General features: G+C 39.5%; 1 protein-coding gene and 1 non-coding gene across 2 annotated transcripts; one reads left to right on the top strand and one right to left on the bottom strand.

Moving 5' to 3' along the window:
- Nucleotides 1-4,976: 4,976 nt before the first annotated feature.
- On the bottom strand, nt 4,977-14,358 carry tsr2 (TSR2 ribosome maturation factor). The gene is made up of 5 exons (XM_038722713.1): nt 14,210-14,358; nt 11,134-11,224; nt 7,959-8,050; nt 6,710-6,868; nt 4,977-5,333 (listed from the first exon to the last, which is right to left on the bottom strand). Exons 1-5 carry the CDS (start codon nt 14,285-14,287, stop codon nt 5,226-5,228), a joined length of 528 nt encoding a protein of 175 aa, XP_038578641.1. The 5' UTR covers nt 14,288-14,358; the 3' UTR covers nt 4,977-5,225.
- A 4,720-nt stretch (nt 14,359-19,078) lies between these two features.
- On the top strand, nt 19,079-19,151 carry trnak-uuu. Its single transcript has one exon. It is a non-coding gene; the product is annotated as a tRNA-Lys (tRNA).
- The last annotated feature ends 695 nt before the right edge of the window (nt 19,152-19,846 follow it).

Here is a 19,846-nt window from a genome sequence, read left to right as displayed (position 1 = left end):
TAGTATAGTGTTGTCATAGTAAAGTACGTCATAGTATACTGTCGTCATAGTATAGCGTGAGATGTCTTGGTAAAGTACATGATAGTATAGTGTTGTCATAGTAAAGTACGTCATAGTATAGTGTCGTCATAGTAAAGTACGTCATAGTATAGTGTCGTCATAGTAAAGTACATCATAATATAGCGTGAGATGTCTTAGTAAAGTACGTCATAGTATAGTGTCGTCATAGTAAAGTACGTCATAGTATAGTGTCGTCATAGTAAAGTACGTCATAGTATAGTGTCGTCATAGTAAAGTACATCATAATATAGCGTGAGATGTCTTAGTAAAGTACGTCATAGTATAATGTCGTCATAGTAAAGTACGTCATAGTATAGTGTCGTCATAGTAAAGTACGTCATAGTATAGTGTTGTCATAGTAAAGTACGTCATAGTATACTGTCGTCATAGTATAGCGTGAGATGTCTTGGTAAAGTACATGATAGTATAGTGTTGTCATAGTAAAGTACGTCATAGTATAGTGTCGTCATAGTATAGTGTCGTCATAGTAAAGTACGTCATAGTATAGCGTGAGATGTCATAGTAAAGTACGTCATAGTATAGTGTCGTCATAGTAAAGTACGTCATAGTATGGTGTCGTCATAGTAAAGTACGTCATAGTATGGTGTCGTCATAGTAAAGTACGTCATAGGATAGCGTGAGATGTCATAGTAAAGTACGTCATAGTATAGTACGTCATAGTATAGTGTCGTCATAGTAAAGTACATGATAGTATAGTGTTGTCATAGTAAAGTATGTCATAGTATAGTGTCATAGTATAGCGTCGTCATAGTAAAGTATGTCATAGTATAGTGTCGTCATAGTATAGTGTCGTCATAGTAAAGTACGTCATAGTATAGCGTGAGATGTCATAGTAAAGTACGTCATAGTATAGTACGTCATAGTATAGTGTCGTCATAGTAAAGTACATGATAGTATAGTGTTGTCATAGTAAAGTATGTCATAGTATAGTGTCATAGTATAGCGTCGTCATAGTAAAGTATGTCATAGTATAGCGTGAGATGTCATAGTAAAGTACGTCATAGTATAGTGTCGTCATAGTAAAGTACGTGATAGTATAGTGTCGTCATAGTATAGCGTGAGATGTCATAGTAAAGTACGTCATAGTAAAGTACGTCATAGTAAAGTACGTCATAGTAAAGTACGTCATAGTATAGTGTCGTCATAGTAAAGTACGTCATAGTAAAGTACGTCATAGTATAGTGTTGTCATAGTAAAGTACGTCATAGTATAGTGTCGTCATAGTAAAGTACGTCATAGTATAGTGTCGTCATAGTATAGCGTGAGATGTCTTAGTAAAGTACGTCATAGTATAGTGTCGTCATAGTAAAGTACGTCATAGTATAGCGTGAGATGTCATAGTAAAGTACGTCATAGTATAGTGTCGTCATAGTAAAGTACATGATAGTATAGTGTTGTCATAGTAAAGTACGTCATAGTATAGCGTGAGATGTCATAGTATAGTGTCGTCATAGTAAAGTACGTCATAGTATAGTGTCGTCATAGTATAGCGTGAGATGTCATAGTATAGTGTTGTCATAGTAAAAGTACGTCATAGTATAGTACGTCATAGTATAGTGTCGTCATAGTAAAGTACGTCATAGTATAGTGTCGTCATAGTATAGCGTGAGATGTCATAGTATAGTGTTGTCATAGTAAAGTACGTCATAGTATAGTACGTCATAGTATAGTGTCGTCATAGTAAAGTACGTCATAGTATAGTGTCGTCATAGTATAGCGTGAGATGTCTTAGTAAAGTACGTCATAGTATAGTGTCGTCATAGTAAAGTACGTCATAGTATAGCGTGAGATGTCATAGTAAAGTACGTCATAGTATAGTGTTGTCATAGTAAAGTACGTCATAGTATAGTGTCGTCATAGTAAAGTACATGATAGTATAGTGTTGTCATAGTAAAGTACGTCATAGTATAGCGTGAGATGTCATAGTATAGTGTCATAGTATAGTGTCGTCATAGTAAAGTACGTCATAGTATAGTGTCGTCATAGTAAAGTACGTCATAGTATAGTATCGTCATAGTATAGCGTGAGATGTCATAGTAAAGTACGTCATAGTATAGTGTTGTCATAGTAAAGTACGTCATAGTATAGTGTCGTCATAGTAAAGTACATGATAGTATAGTGTTGTCATAGTAAAGTACGTCATAGTATAGCGTGAGATGTCTTAATAAAGTACGTCATAGTATAGTGTCGTCATAGTATAGTGTCGTCATAGTAAAGTACGTCATAGTATAGTATCGTCATAGTATAGCGTGAGATGTCATAGTAAAGTACGTCATAGTATAGTGTCGTCATAGTAAAGTACGTGATAGTATAGTGTCGTCATAGTAAAGTACGTCATAGTATAGTGTCGTCATAGTAAAGTACGTGATAGTATAGTATCGTCATAGTATAGCGTGAGATGTCATAGTAAAGTACGTCATAGTATAGTGTCGTCATAGTAAAGTACGTGATAGTATAGTATCGTCATAGTATAGCGTGAGATGTCATAGTAAAGTACGTCATAGTATAGTGTCGTCATAGTAAAGTACGTGATAGTATAGTGTCGTCATAGTAAAGTACGTCATAGTATAGTGTCGTCATAGTAAAGTACGTCACAGTATAGTATCGTCATAGTATAGCGTGAGATGTCATAGTAAAGTACGTCATAGTATAGTGTTGTCATAGTAAAGTACGTCACAGTATAGTATCGTCATAGTATAGCGTGAGATGTCATAGTAAAGTACGTCATAGTATAGTGTTGTCATAGTAAAGTACGTCATAGTATAGTGTTGTCATAGTATAGTACGTCATAGTATAGTGTGGTCATAGTATAGTGTCGTCATAGTAAAGTACGTCATAGTATAGTATCGTCATAGTATAGCGTGAGATGTCATAGTAAAGTACGTCATAGTATAGTGTCGTCATAGTAAAGTACGTCACAGTATAGTATCGTCATAGTATAGCGTGAGATGTCATAGTATAGTACGTCATAGTATAGTGTGGTCATAGTATAGTGTCGTCATAGTAAAGTACGTCATAGTATAGCGTGAGATGTCATAGTAAAGTACGTCATAGTATAGTGTCGTCATAGTAAAGTACGTCATAGTATAGTGTCGTCATAGTAAAGTACGTCACAGTATAGTATCGTCATAGTATAGCGTGAGATGTCATAGTAAAGTACGTCATAGTATAGTGTCGTCATAGTAAAGTACGTCATAGTATAGTGTCGTCATAGTAAAGTACGTCACAGTATAGTATCGTCATAGTATAGCGTGAGATGTCATAGTAAAGTACGTCATAGTATAGTGTTGTCATAGTATAGTACGTCATAGTATAGTGTGGTCATAGTATAGTGTGGTCATAGTATAGTGTCGTCATAGTAAAGTACGTCATAGTATAGTATCGTCATAGTATAGCGTGAGATGTCATAGTAAAGTACGTCATAGTATAGTGTTGTCATAGTATAGTGTGGTCATAGTATAGTGTCGTCATAGTAAAGTACGTCATAGTATAGTGTTGTCATAGTAAAGTACGTCATAGTATAGCGTGAGATGTCATAGTAAAGTACGTCATAGTATAGTGTTGTCATTTTATAGCGTGAGATGTCATAGTAAAGTACGTCATAGTATAGTGTTGTCAAAGTAAAGTACGTCATAGTATAGTACGTCATAGTATAGTACGTCATAGTATAGTGTCGTCATAGTAAAGTACGTCATAGTATAGTGTTGTCATAGTAAAGTACGTCATAGTATAGTGTCGTCATAGTAAAGTACATGATAGTATAGTGTCGTCATAGTAAAGTACATGATAGTATAGTGTCGTCATAGTAAAGTACGTCATAGTATAGTGTTGTCATAGTAAAGTACGTCATAGTATAGCGTGAGATGTCATAGTAAAGTACGTCATAGTATAGTGTCGTCATTGTATAGCGTGAGATGTCATAGTAAAGTACGTCATAGTATAGTGTTGTCATAGTATAGTGTGGTCATAGTATAGTGTCGTCATAGTAAAGTACGTCATAGTATAGTGTCGTCATAGTAAAGTACGTCATAGTATAGTGTTGTCATTTTATAGCGTGAGATGTCATAGTAAAGTACGTCATAGTATAGTGTTGTCAAAGTAAAGTACGTCATAGTATAGTACGTCATAGTATAGTACGTCATAGTATAGTGTCGTCATAGTAAAGTACGTCATAGTATAGTGTTGTCATAGTAAAGTACGTCATAGTATAGTGTCGTCATAGTAAAGTACATGATAGTATAGTGTCGTCATAGTAAAGTACATGATAGTATAGTGTCGTCATAGTAAAGTACGTCATAGTATAGTGTTGTCATAGTAAAGTACGTCATAGTATAGCGTGAGATGTCATAGTAAAGTACGTCATAGTATAGTGTCGTCATAGTAAAGTACGTCATAGTATGGTGTCATCATAGTAAAGTACGTCATAGTATAGTGTCGTCATAGTAAAGTACGTCATAGTATAGTGTCGTCATAGTATAGCGTGAGATGTCATAGTAAAGTACGTCATAGTATAGTGTCGTCATTGTATAGCGTGAGATGTCTTAGTAAAGTACGTCATAGTATAGTGTCGTCATAGTAAAGTACGTCATAGTAAAGTGTTGTCATAGTATAGCGTGAGATGTCATAGTAAAGTACGTCATAGTATAGTGTTGTCAAAGTAAAGTACGTCATAGTATAGTGTCGTCATTGTATAGCGTGAGATGTCTTAGTAAAGTACGTCATAGTATAGTGTCGTCATAGTAAAGTACGTCATAGTAAAGTGTTGTCATAGTATAGCGTGAGATGTCATAGTAAAGTACGTCATAGTATAGTGTTGTCAAAGTAAAGTACGTCATAGTATAGTGTCGTCATAGTGAGATGTAATAATATAGTGTGATGCTACAAATGACACAACAGCAGCTTCAACAGGTTTAATATAAAAACCACCACAGAAACCAGGTGACTCTGGTTTAACGACGCCGTCCTCGCTCCTTCATCAGGTCCATTTTTTTCTAGGCACAGAAGCACAAGGACGAATACAGACAGCCTGCAGAGAGCAGCTTCCATTAAAAACAGTCAGTTTCAGTGTCTCACACAGTCCCATCCCTAAGGTCAAAGGACAGCTGCTTCAGTTCGACAGTTCACACTGCTGTTCGACCTTCTCTTCACTTCTTCTTACGGACTACTGTCCAACCGTCCTCTTCCTGAGGAGGAGGTGGTGGAGGAGGATCTGTCCTGCTGACTGATGGACTGGCTGACTCACACTCCATTGCCTGAACACAAAGACATTCATTACTACAAACGACCAGAGTCCTGAATCACATAACCGATGATCTCAGGTTCAGCACGTGCATTTTCTACATCCTGTCTGCAGTTTGTTATTCTGGTCCTCACCGTGTTGACACCAGTTCACGTTCAGATGAACAGGAGGTGTGAAGAAGTTGCTTTTAAGCTCAGAGGAACTCTGACGCTGAACATTTATTATTATCTGATGATCGAGATTAATGTAACAGTTTCAGATTCTTCCAGCTTACTTGAGGTGGGCCTTGCCACTGTGGCACTTGAATTGCCAACATCAGTAAATGCTGGAACAATATATAATGTTTTATCATTTATAGTCCAGTTATAATTTTGACTATAAAAAAATGACCGGTCTAATAACAAGGACAAACATAAATCATGTTCTAGAACATTTCTACGTTCTACAGCAGATCAATAATATATTTAATCTTTAGTTTCTATGAATATCAGTGTCGACAGGTGAGTCAGGAACGTGTCAGAGCTCAAACAATGAATCGATTAACAGGAAATAAACGTGCAACTCTAATTGATTCATTGTTTGATCATTTTCAAAGTAAAACCAGCTTCGGGAACTTGTGATTGGTTCTACACATTTTACAGACTGAACGATTAATCGATGAACAGTATAACGGGTGGAAATTAACTTTTTGGCTCACCTGCCAACGGGACTGGTAGATGAAAAAAATCCACGCCAAAATGATAACTTGCCTTTTTATGTCACGTAAACATTTGTTTCAGTACTTTTAATTGAGATAATTAGGTATTCTGTTGATTACAAACTTAATAGCAATGAATTTGGTGTCTTCTTTAAGTGTACTTAAAACATAACGTCTTAAGTACTTTTAATAATGTAAATTGTTTTATAAACTTACAAGATGCATATTTATCATTCCGCTTAAACCTCCTTCAGCATAACTTTTGCCATTAAACTTTCATATAAAGAGTAGTATCACTACTACATGACTAATATGAATAGTTTTCATTTATTAAATATTTATAAAAGAAACAGTCTACACTGGTCTGTAATTTATTTGTGCTAAGTACTAACATAAAAAGTATTCATCCACAAAATAAATGTAGGTTATAGTTACACGATTTTAGATCCCTCGATACAGCGGACACCAATTTGGCGATATCGTACCAACATTTAGCCGCCAAACGGAAAATCTACTCGCATTTGGCGCTTGGCCGGTGTTAGTTTCCAGCCCTGCGTAGAAATGATCAACAGTTTTATTGATGAAAATCATTGATAGTTACGGCTGCGGAACACATGCTTAATCGTTCTGTGACCCTGTCGGGGTCCTGGTCCTGACCAATCAGAGCTCAGCGTGTGGCAGGTGAGACGTACCTGTGTTTCATCATCACTGTCTTCATCAGACTGAGAGGGTGGAGCCGTGACCTTTGCCCTCTGACTCTTCTTCTGTGTCAGAGTGGTGATGGTGTGTTTGAGCTGCTGCAGCGCCCCCTGCTGCCACTGACCGAACACCTGCAGCAGACTGTCCGACACCTGCGGGTACACAGAGGGTTAACCTGCGACATCACACAGCTACACCTGCGGGTACACAGAGGGTTAACCTGCGACATCACACAGCTACACCTGCGGGTACACAGAGGGTTAACCTGCGACATCACACAGCTACACCTGCGGGTACGCAGAGGGTTAACCTGCGACATCACACAGCTACACCTGCGGGTACACAGAGGGTTAACCTGCGACATCACACAGCTACACCTGCGGGTACGCAGAGGGTTAACCTGCGACATCACACAGCTACACCTGCGGGTACGCAGAGGGTTAACCTGCGACATCACACGGCTACAACATCACACAGCTACACCTGCGGGTACACAGAGGGTTAACCTGCGACATCACACAGCTACACCTGCGGGTACACAGAGGGTTAACCTGCGACATCACACAGCTACACCTGCGGGTACACAGAGGGTTAACCTGCGACATCACACAGCTACACCTGCGGGTACGCAGAGGGTTAACCTGCGACATCACACGGCTACAACATCACACAGCTACACCTGCGGGTACACAGAGGGTTAACCTGCGACATCACACGGCTACACCTGCGGGTACGCAGAGGGTTAACCTGCGACATCACACAGCTACACCTGCAGGTACACAGAGGGTTAACCTGCGACATCACACAGCTACACCTGCGGGTACACAGAGGGTTAACCTGCGACATCACACAGCTACACCTGCGGGTACACAGAGGGTTAACCTGCGACATCACACGGCTACAACATCACACAGCTACACCTGCGGGTACGCAGAGGGTTAACCTGCGACATCACACGGCTACAACATCACACAGCTACACCTGCGGGTACGCAGAGGGTTAACCTGCGACATCACACGGCTACAACATCACACAGCTACACCTGCGGGTACGCAGAGGGTTAACCTGCGACATCACACGGCTACAACATCACACAGCTACACCTGCGGGTACGCAGAGGGTTAACCTGCGACATCACACGGCTACACCTGCGGGTACGCAGAGGGTTAACCTGCGACATCACACAGCTACACCTGCAGAAAATAAAACAAACTTCAAACACGTGTGTGTGTGTGTGTGTACCTGAGGTAAACTCCCATCATCCACCACTGTGTCGAACTCCTGATCCATCAGTTGAGCGATGAAGTCCTCGACCTCACACCGCTGCAGGTCAGCTGATCAGAAACACAGGTTCAGATGCTGTTACCACACTCCCCGCCAAAATAAAAGTCCTCTCACAGACATCACCTGACACATTAGACAGCAGCCTCAGTAGATGGGCGGGGGGAAACAATATTTAGGGAGATTTTTAAGAGGAAGAAAATTAAAAGTTTTCAATATCAATAAATTCTATTTGGTTTTAAAAAAATCTGGATTTACAGAGATATTTACAGATGCGGCCTCATCTGGAGAAAACTTTAAAAACAAAAGTATTTTAGGTGACGTAGAGTCGGGAATTACTAAATTATTTCTTTTAGCACATAAATCAGATCAGAGCAAGAAATTAATCCCAAAGTTGTATATAGAAGAAGTGGAAAATTTAAAAGGCTACAAAACGTATATAAAAGAATAGTGGGAGAATGAAGGGGGACGGATGTTGTCAGAGGAAGAGTGGGAAGAGATCAGTGAACAACAATGGAAGACAACATACTGTCTCTCATGGAGAGATCATTTATCAGCACAACAGAAACCTGGACTGGAGAAAATAATGCCAATCACTTCCATATCTTTTGGGAATGCCCCTCTGTCACAAGTTTATTAAAGCATGGAGAAAAGTTTGAAAGTGGAACTTCCATTTACATTTGTTGTTCTGTACTCGGGAAAAGGGAACCAGAGAATTACAAATTCAGGGGATAAATGTTTATTCAGAGTGACGTTAGTGGCGGGTAAAAGAGCCATAACCAGGACGGAGGAGTGTGCTGAAGTGATGCATAATACTGTTATTCTGACTAGAATCCACAGGTGTCCAATAGTCATTTACACTGGGGACAGTGAGGACATGTCCCCAGCACCCCAAAGCAAAATTATTTAAAAAACGTTCTGAAATACAGCTTGCAGTTACATGACAAATAAAAAAGCCTTCGGAAAGGTTTATTTGCACATTAAGAAAATGTAGTGCAATTAAAATATAGAAGAAACTTAAGCTACAAAGACAAGCTACTGTTCATAAAATGACCCAAAAACGTGCACTTTTACAACTTCTTGACACAGTTTCTATTTGGCCAAGATTTCCGTCCTCTCAACAAGACGAAAGAGGAGGGACGACTAAAATCAGGTGAGCTTCTTCAGCAGGGACGATGTTACAGGAGAAAAGCTGATCTGCAGGAGAAACAGATCTGAGAGCTGCTCTGACTTTGATTCTGTTCGATTTATATTAGTGCTGGCCAGCAATTAAAATTACGATTAATCACATTGTTATGAGCAAAATTGAATAATGAATTCTAAAGTCGTGTGTTGCCACTTTTAATTTAAATGTCCTGCTATAAACACAACAGTGCAATAACATGTGGTTTGCTTTTTCCCAGCAGTGCTCATTTTACACAGCAGCAATAAAACATTTCTGTTAAATCTCAATTTAAACATTAATGTAATCAAATCAAATATTAAACCAAAGCTGTTTGCCGCTGCCAGGGCGTTACCTTTTATCTAGCTTGTTAATGTTTTCTGAACAGGTATCAGCAGCAGGTGTGATATATATAGCCCTGATATATATATTTTGAAATGTCACGTGCCGCCTCAATTTCCTTTCACATAAATAAAAACATTTCCACCATAATCTGCTGCAGAAACTTCCACAGGAATGCAGGAAATTTAGTCTTTAATGATCAAAATTTCCCCCCAGACCCCCCCACGCCGTCTTTAAAACACGGCAACACTTCCAGCTTCAGAGTTTGAAGTCCTTGACCCGTCGCAGAGCTCGTTACAGCCGTGGAACTTTTTAACACTCTCTGAAGTGTAAAGTTTGAACATTGCGGTATATCAATTTTTGCGGTTGTTGCGACAGCCCTAGTTCTTGCTACAAATTGTAAATGTTTACTGTTCACAAGATTGTGTTCGGCATTATCAGAGAAAGGTTTTTACTAAATGTTTTAGAAAATGTGGATGGTAGGAGGAAAGAACTCATCTGCAGTTTACTGAATTTTGTGTTTAACTGTGAAGTTTTGTCTGTTTATGTTTTTGATCCGCGGTGTGAACAGGGCTGGACAATAAAACAATAACAATAATTATCGCAACATAATTCTTTTCAATAACAATATTACAAATGTTCAATAAATGTTTGATTTTATTCACTTGAATCATCCACGGATTAGGACTGAAAAAGGTTTTACTTAAGATATTTGTTGACAAAGATTTTATCATAAATATTTTGAATTTTCTATCTCAGATTTGTGATCCGCTGTTTGGCATCAAGTGTTCTGACCATAAAGAAAAGTTTAAACCACAATTAACCATCAGGTTTCTTCAGCTTTCACTCAGGAGCAAAAATCAGCCTTTAAACTTCAAAGAAATAACGATTTGATATTTATCGTGATAATTATCGATATGGAAAGATGAAACTTTTTATCGTGATAATTATCGATATGGAAATATGAAACTTTTTATCATGATAATTATCGATATGGAAAGAGATGAAACTTTTTATCGTGATAATTATCGATATGGAAATATGAAACTTTTTATCATGATAATTATCGATATGGAAAGATGAAACTTTTTATCGGGATAATTATCGATATGGAAAGATGAAACTTTTTATGGTGATAATTATCGATATGGAAAGATATGAAACTTTTTACGGTGATAACATTTTTGGCCGTATCTTCCAGCCCTATGTGTGAAGTATTTCATGTTCTGTCCACATGGAAAACATGTGTGAGATGTTAAATACTAATGGGACAATGCTATAAAAATAATTACAGCTAGTGATGAAGTTAGTTAACTTTAGTTTGACTTTTCCTAGCTTTCATTTTTAAATCTCGCTGAGCTGCTCCGCACACACAGCCAGTCCTTAATCAATACACCTGTGGACATGTAAACAAGTATTATGATTTAATTAATTTACTGGTGTTTGAGATTTATGTCACTAATTACAACATTTACTTCTAATCAAATCTTCAGTTTTAATCCTGTTCTGACTTTATTAATTTATTTATTTACAGTGTGAATAAAGAACTGAACTCGTATCAATGAGAGTCTTGATAAAATCCTAAAGATACTGATCCCTGCTGTCAGCTGACAGGTCACCATGGTTACCTACCATTGTCATGAAAATACTGCTGGACTACATCCACCATCCAATCAGCTTTCTGCTGCCCGTACACGCCTCCGAACCCGTTATCCACAGCGATCTGAGGAAACACACAAACACACACACGTGTCACATGACGCTGGTCATCAGCTCGCCAACCGCGAGCGCGTTCACATGAAAAGGGCGGTGTCTGCAGCAGACGACCCGACGCTCGCTTGTTTTGGGGAACGATCATGTGATTTGCGGGCTGTAAATGTACTTTTATTTGTCACATACACGTTGCGAAATTCATTCTCTGCATTTAACCCATCCCTCCGCTGTGCAGCGCCCGGCGACCGACTCAGAGATCCACATTTTGCATAAACAATCTGCAGCTCCTGCGGTAACGGAGCTGAGAGGAATCCACTAAATTAAATTAAATAGCGACCGGGGAGGATTTCTGGATCTATCTTTACCAGGGCTGGACCCGAATATTCGACCACATTCGATTTTCAATTCTGACATTCGATTACTGAGAGTTTTTTTCGCGCCTAACCTCCGCCCACAGCAGCGAACGCAACGCTCCAGCTCACCTGAAAGGGAAAACCAAACGAAGCGCTGAGCTGTGTGGGAAGTTATGCTGTTTATTCACTTTACAACTGCTTAATTTCATTATAAATTAAAACAGTCAAATTTGCTACATTTTAATCAGTAAACTGCCGTCTGGAAACAAACAAACTTAATGAACGCGTGGAAATAATTAGATTAGAAGAATAACATGTAGTCGGCTATAATTAAAGTTTACAAAGTTGTTTTAGTTGCTCTCCGCCCCGGCTGAACTATTCCCGGATTCTGCTCCGGACCTGCTCGGATCAGACTCTCAGGCTCCGCCCACACTACTGCGTTTTCGAATTAAAACGGAGACCTTCTGCTACGTCTGCTCCTCCCGTCCAGACTAAAATGACGGAAACGAAGACTTAAAACGGAGAAGTTTGAAAATGCTGCCGACCCCGTTTTGCGTTTTGAAATCCAGGTAGCGTTTTAGTGAAGAACAGAGGAGGACTTTAGAAACGATGACGCAGACGCTCACGTTTGGCTCTCTGATTGGCTCTCTGATTGGCTCTCTGATTGGCTCTCTGATTGGCTCTCTGATTGGCTCTCTGATTGGCTCTCATCAGTCATGCAAAGCAGAAACACGATGGAACGTTAGCTGATGACAGCTACGCTTGTTACTGTAAGTACAAAGACAATAGTTTATTGATCCACCTGTCTGTAAGGTAACGTTAAACATATAGACATATAGACCTGCAGCCAGCGAGAGAGGAGGAGGGACTGATACAGACTCATCACTACTTGTGATGTCAGATAAAGTTACTGAGTTACTTTACATTAATGTTGCTGCTCTGGAAACAACATTTAGCTGGATTTAAAATATTAAATTAAAAACAACCAGGCAGTTAATATGCACCCTTCAATATATGTTGATTTATCGTAAGTGATGTGTCATCTCAATATATCACGTTATCGCACACTGAATATTTTCCTCACACCGTGCAGGCCTACCTCAGGCCCGCTGGGTCTGCTCTTACCAAATAACCATCGCTAAATAATAATCGATAAAGAATCGGATCGTTAAGCCGTCTCAATATCAATAAAAATGAACGACCCCCGTCCCTAAAAATGACTAAACTGTCCAACATATCTGAGGCAGAATCAGAATCTCTGTTTGTTTCTGATCCTGAATCTTTTTGTGGCTGCAAATGATCTTAATGATGTTTTTTTGCCACTTCAGAGAAAGTCAGTCAAACAGGTGTTTGTTTCTTCAGAAAGGCTTTAAGCCTGGAACACTATTAGGATTTATTTTACAGAGCCTCTTCATCTCAAAGCATTTCATCCTTCTGCCGTGAGAGGCGGCGTTTCTCTCCTCTCCTCTTTATGCCTCCCTCAGCTCTGCTTTTCTAGATCACAGCCACCGTTTATAAGTCAGCAGGAAACAGGCCTGTTTTATCTGAGAGACGTGGTTCTCAAAGGACAGCGAAGCCACAGACACACGACGCCCTCACAGACCATGATGCATCGCTGCAGATAAACAGTAGTAAATAAAGTCATTAAAATTAGCGCGACCGATTAAATGTTTGCACAATATTCAAATTTTCACCTGTTGGCAGATGTAACGCGTCACTGTTCTTTGTCCATTTCTTTCTTTATTATTATTACTTTAACAGCTCAGGGATGTTCAAGCAGCAACCTGTTTGTGCACGTTCTGAAGATTTCAGTTCTGTTTTTGAATAAAGTTGGAAATTAATGCTTTTTTTTTTTTTCATCCGATTCATTGATTAATCGAAAAAATAATGGACAGATTAATCGATTATTAATCGTTAGCTGCAGCCCTACCTAACTCTTTACTTTATGTAACCTGATGCAAACATCCCACTGGGGATGATCTAATATTTATCCACCATCACGATACAGTAAAACACTGACAGGGAACTTTTACTACACGAAGAGTACTTTTACTTTTGGTACTTTTAAGTACACTTTGCTGATGATACTTAAATACTTTTAAGGTTTTGAATGCATGACTTTTACTTGTAGTGGAGTATTTTCTCAGTGCGGTTTTACTGCTTTGCCTAAAGGACCTAAATACTTCTTCCACCACTGTTAGCTTAGCCTGTTAGCTTCAGCCCGTTAGCTTCAGCCCGTTAGCTTCAGCTTGTTAGCTTCAGCCCGTTAGCTTCAGCCCGTTAGCTTCAGCCCGTTAGCTTCAGCTTGTTAGCTTAGCCTGTTAGCTTCAGCCCGTTAGCTTCAGCCCGTTAGCTTCAGCTTGTTAGCTTCAGCCCGTTAGCTTCAGCCCGTTAGCTTCAGCTTGTTAGCTTCAGCCCGTTAGCTTCAGCTTGTTAGCTTCAGCCCGTTAGCTTCAGCCCGTTAGCTTCAGCTTGTTAGCTTCAGCCCGTTAGCTTCAGCCCGTTAGCTTCAGCCCGTTAGCTTCAGCTTGTTAGCTTCAGCCCGTTAGCTTCAGCCCGTTAGCTTCAGCCCGTTAGCAGCGTCCCTTCTGACCCGCAGTCCCTCCGCGTGCCTCCCCCCGTCAGCCAGGTGTCGTATCTACCTGTAGAACCGGCCAGCTGTGAAGAACCGCTCGGACTCCCTCAGCGAAGAGCTCACGTGAAGCTGTGGAGGCCGCCATGTTGGATCTGACAGACAGAAGCAGTCGAGTGAAGAAAGATGCATCCGGATCAGACAGAAGCAGCTGATCCGGATCCTCGGCTGGTGTAGCTGCATCTGGTTTTATTATTCTGTGTCTGATGAACAGATTAAAATAAGTTCATGTTTTTCAATTTTTATTATAGGAGGACAAATGTACACACGAAGACACAGAATAAAAACTGAAAACAACAACAATTAATTAATTAATTAATAGTTTGAGAACTGTTGTTTTTGTTTTTACCTTTCCTAATTAAACTGTCAAACTGAAGATGTTTCACAGAAGGACAGTAAATGATACTAATAAATATTTTTTCTAAATGATAATTACAGAACCTCTCAGAACGGATGATTCTTAAAGGATGGATGTAAATATGATCATGAAACTAAAACAAAAAATTCCCAGAGCCACAGCAACAACAATGAGGTGCTTGCTGGTAGATGGCAGGATGAAAAATCAAAAACCAAACTACCGCACACTGATCTGACTTCTTCTTCTGCTTCTTCAGGTGAAGCCAAGGGGCGAAACGCATTGCTCACAAATAAAGTAGTGAATCAGATCAGTGTGCGGCAGTTTGTTTTTTGATTTTTCATGATCATGAAACTGTTAATAATTGATTATAATCAGAATGTGGTTCTGTTTCATCAACCCCCATTATTTTTAATAATTATTTTAAAAATTATGTGTATTATTATTTTGATTATTTTTAATTATTATTTTGATTATTTAAAAAAAAATATGTGTATTATTATTTTGATTATTTAAAAAAAAATATGTGTATTATTATTTTGATTATTTTAAAAATGATGTGTATTATTATTTTTATTTTTATTTTATAGCATCTGTTCTGCAGAAACTGACCTGTTCAGGTGTGACCTCACAGCTCAGGTGTGATGGCAGCAGTCTCCAGCAGGGAGCAGCAGCTGATCTGAGCTATAATATTCAGTGTGCAGTTACAGCTGAGGAGGAAACACCCTGAGGTACTTGTACTGCAGTATTTAAATAGTATGAGGAATCATCTCAACTGGAATCTCAGCTAGCTGGTTGCAAGGGGGTCACTTTGTGCTGAAAGGCGGTGGGGATAGATCAGGGGTGAGACGACACACTTAGCTCACAAAAACAAGATGAGGAGATATTTTACATTTATTCATTTAGCTGAAGCTTTTATCCAAAGCGAATTACAATTGCTATACATGTCAGAGGTCGCACGCCTCACACATTGGTGGATGGGTCACAGTGGGGGATTAAACCCGGGCCTCTCACACCAAAGGCATACGTCTTATCCATTGTGCCATCACCACCCAATAAAATATATAAATGCAGGGTCCCATAAAAGATTTTAAATATTAACGAGGTGGTATTCTGCTCATTTTCAGGTTCATAATCTCATTTAGAGGTTGTACCAGAGCAGGTTTACATGGTTATATTTTTGTCATACTGCACATTGCTGCAGCTCCTCTTTTCACCCTGTTTTGAAGGCTTTGTTTTAGCTATGGAGTGATACATCTTGTCTCTAAATGATCTTTGTTGGGAGTTGCACATGCTCAGTTCCTAGTTAAGGACTACTAGCCAATCAGAAGCAGAGAAGGGCGGGTCAGCGAGAAGCCGGTAAACGGCTCGGGTTCAGCCGTACCGACCGGCTCGGCAACACGGACTGGAGCGAGAGTTTCAGAGCGGTGAGTTATTAATCTGTATCCATAAAGTTTTAACTGAGCTCTGTCTCTACATCACAGGAACAACTTTATGTCCACTGACTGCCTGGAGGGTAGCTAGTGTTTGGAAGGGAGAGGAGAGCTGTGTGCTGCAGCTCGCTGTTTCTGAGGGCGTGTCGGAGTCGCCGCTTGGCGAGCGTTATATGAGGCGTGTTTAGCTTTCATCCCTGTGACGTCACGAAGCGGCTGGACTACAAACGAGCTGTTCAGAGCAGAGCTTTCTGTGGGAGATGGGAACTTCCTTTGTGCTGGACTTTGGGCTTTTTCACTTTGCAAACCTGTTTAAGCACAAAAAAGGAATACACATCAGAGGGCATAATCAATAATCTTTCTGCTGTCTTTTAATAACAGCCCTTAATATTATAATGTGGATTCAAGTACAATCTTTTAATGATTGCTGCCTTTCAGTCCGAGATAAAGTTGCTCCTACACTAAAGCTGATGATACGAGAGGCAACTTTATGAGCAATGTTACTGGGCAATCTTAGTAGTGGCAAGTCCGACTATGCTTTGAAAAGGCGGTGCGGGGAGGGTGGCGGAGTGATGGGGGAAGGGGATTACGGTAGTAATCTTTACTCTTACCATCATCAGTGTATCATCAGCTACTCGACATGCTGGTTTGTCTTGGATGGAGAGTTACCAGTCCAGCAGAAGGCAGATAAAGTTCTTCACTGGTAGCTTTTCTGATAGCAAAGACAATACAATGTGGGGTTCCTCTAGATAGTCGCTTAGGATCTCTTCAATATTCATTACTCATAAATGATCTCCCATCATTTAGAGATAAAGCGAATGGTTTTGTATGCAGATGATTCAACTCTGTTCAGTGCAGCACTGACATAGTCAGAGGCTAACACTGAGCTCAGAGCAGTGGCTGAGTAGGTAACAAATTAGTGCTGAGCATAGGTGTCATTTACACTGGGGACGCTGGGGACGTGTCCCCACCACTTTTTGAAATGGCTGATTTTGTCCCCAGCACTTATTTAAAGCATAATTTGTTAAAAAACATTCTGAAATACAGCTTGCAGTTAAATGACAAATAAAAAAGGATTTAGAAAGGTTTATTTGCACATTAAGAAAATATGCAGTGCAATTAAAATATAGAAGAAACAAATGTGCATTGTTCAAAAAAGTAACTTAAGCTAAAAAGAACAAGCTAGTGATTATAAAATAACCAAAAAACATGCACTTTAACAACTTCTTGACACAGTTTCTTTTTGGCCAAGTTTTCCATCCTCTTATATATTTTGAAATGTCACGTGCCACCTCAATTTAGTGTTTCCTTTTACATAAATAAAAACGTTTCCACCATAAATTGGTGCAGACATTTTCACAGGATTTTAGGACAATTAATTTGCTGTTACCAGGAAATGTTGTGGGCATATGTCTTCAAGCACTGAACCAAGTGATCCAACCTTTGGTTTTGTCACACGTATTGTCCAGTTTGGTTTTCTGCAACTAAGAATGATTCTATTGAACAAGTCAAAAGTATCCAAGGAATGTTAAACTCAAGGGGAACTGGACTTGGTTTAAGATCCTCAAAGATGTTTCCATCTGAGACTTCTTCATTTCTGGCTGACTGGCAGGGAAACCCAGCTATTTAACCTCTGTGGGGTCCTTATCAAGGTGATCGATACCGCTTGGTTCGTTAGTGCTCGTTATGGTTATTGGAGATGTTGTAAATCTAAAATATCACAAAGCCACCAGATTAGCTCTCCATTGTTCAATGCATACAAGTGCTTCCAAATGCAGGCTAATCTCTCCTGTCTTAATTTAGAAATTACAATCTAGTCTTCTGATCCTCTTCAGGAATTTTTAATAGGACGAGAAACCGCAGTATTTTACTGACCAAGCAGAATACATCAGTATCTAACGTAATTATCTGCAGAGACAGACCAGTCACCTCTTATCAACTAGACCAAGGACAAGTACTTTATGCATTTAACTGAGAGAATGAACAGGAAATGATTAGTTTCACTTGCTGATTGTTTGTTGTGTTTAATGGTTTGATGATGGACTTTAAGTAAAGTATATAATTACTTGTTATACTGTGTGATTTCTGTGTTAGACCCCAGGAAGACAAGCTGACATCATGGGGTTAGCTAATGGGCTTCCTAAAACTAACTACCTTACTAGACTAGTTAACTAGACTGGCTCCTCCTTTTTTCTTTAACAGATTTAACACGGTTAAGGATGCCAGAGCTGCAAACTTTTCTAACCTCGTATCAAATCCTAAAATCTAGTTCGACAGCATCAGGAACATTGTCTCTCCTACATCACCTGCTGTTCAAACTTCTTCAGATGTTGAGTTCAACAACTTTCCGTTCTTCTTTGTTAGTAAATAAGTAAATGACATATGAGCAACCTTTAAGCTACTTTTTATAGCTAAGGTCATAGAAAACCATCTTGGATATGTTTCAACGGGAACAGCTCTTCAAATGATCTGGTGATGCAGGAGAATGTTCTATATTGGTATTACTAGATCACAGTGCTGGTTAGGTGTTAGCATGAAGCTTGGGTAGCTCAGTCAGTAGAGCATCAGCCTTTTAATCTGGGGGTCCAGGATTCAAGTCCCTGTTCAGGCATCCTTTTTTTTGGGCCTGCTGTCGTCATCCTTCTCGGATAGAATTACGGTGCATTTTGAGAACTTGCAGACGTCCTGCAAACATGAATGTATCCGGCTCATTTTGTTGCATATGGCCACCTCTCTGCAGTCCAGATCTACATCTGTCCAGGCTACATGCAATTCAGGGTCGACCCTTCGCAGTCTGGAATAAGGTGGTAATGGACCTAGAGCTCATTGTTAACTGTCAAAAGAGCCAGAACAACAAGTTCTGCACTTACGCAGTGTTATGGTACCCATACCAGTTTAGTTCCACCACAAAAACAAGTCTTATAGTCGGACTTTGATGAACATGTCAGACTGTGCTATGACTGCCTGGTGAAGTAACGATTGTAAATGTCTTTTGTACTAACTGCCAAGAAAGTGCACTATTGGTGTATTAGTATGTAAATTGGGATTAGGAGTTAGCGAGACTGTTTCATCGAGAGCGCTGCTTTTTGAAGCCTGGGTAGCTCAGTCGGTAGAGCATCAGACTTTTAATCTGAGGGTCCAGGGTTCAAGTCCCTGTTCAGGTGACTCGTTTATCTCCAGCTTCTGTACAATTGCTCTTCAATGCACCTTATTTTAATGGGTTAAATGCAGAGTATTTATTTTATTATATATAACGTTGAGTATTATTATTATTGATACTGTGGACCACCGTATATTGGTTGAGAAGCTCAGGCAGTGGGTGGTTTTTCTCTGGATCAACTGGTTCTCCTACTTCCTGTCAGACACGACTTTCTCAGTTGCAGTTCAAAACTATGACTCGTCAACTATGATCTCTTTTTTGTGGTGTTCCCCAAGATGGTGTCCTGGGGCCGACGCCTTCTCTTCCTCAAAATGTTTCAAAACTGTCTGTTCTACTGAATGATTAAAGATTGGACGGCAGTAAAAAAATTTCTTCAGCTAAATGCTGACAAAGTCTTTGCTCGTTATCCTCTTCTGCTGAACCCACCCTCTGTACTCTAGGTCTTTTTAAGGGCCAGGCTTTGAGTCTTGACCAGCATGTAAATAGTTTGGTTCACTCCTGTTTCTACCAGCTGAGGAACATCGCTAAACTTAGCTGAGATGGAATTGATTATGCATGCGTTTATTTCTGTTTATTCCTTTTTCACCTGCCTTAACAAGACTTCCATGAGCTGTCTTGTTAAAACTTTAAGACCATGACTCGCTCCTTAATTTAAACAGTAAGATCAAATATTTGATAAATGCATTAATTAATTCTGTC

The sequence above is a fragment of the Micropterus salmoides genome, unplaced genomic scaffold (genome assembly GCF_014851395.1).
Source record: "Micropterus salmoides isolate LMB-PRFRI ecotype aquatic unplaced genomic scaffold, ASM1485139v1 Ms_hic_scaffold_16, whole genome shotgun sequence".
Taxonomy (NCBI): domain Eukaryota; kingdom Metazoa; phylum Chordata; class Actinopteri; order Centrarchiformes; family Centrarchidae; genus Micropterus; species Micropterus salmoides.
The sequence above is the reverse complement of the archived record's forward strand: the minus strand, read 5'-3'. Positions and strand labels throughout refer to the sequence as shown.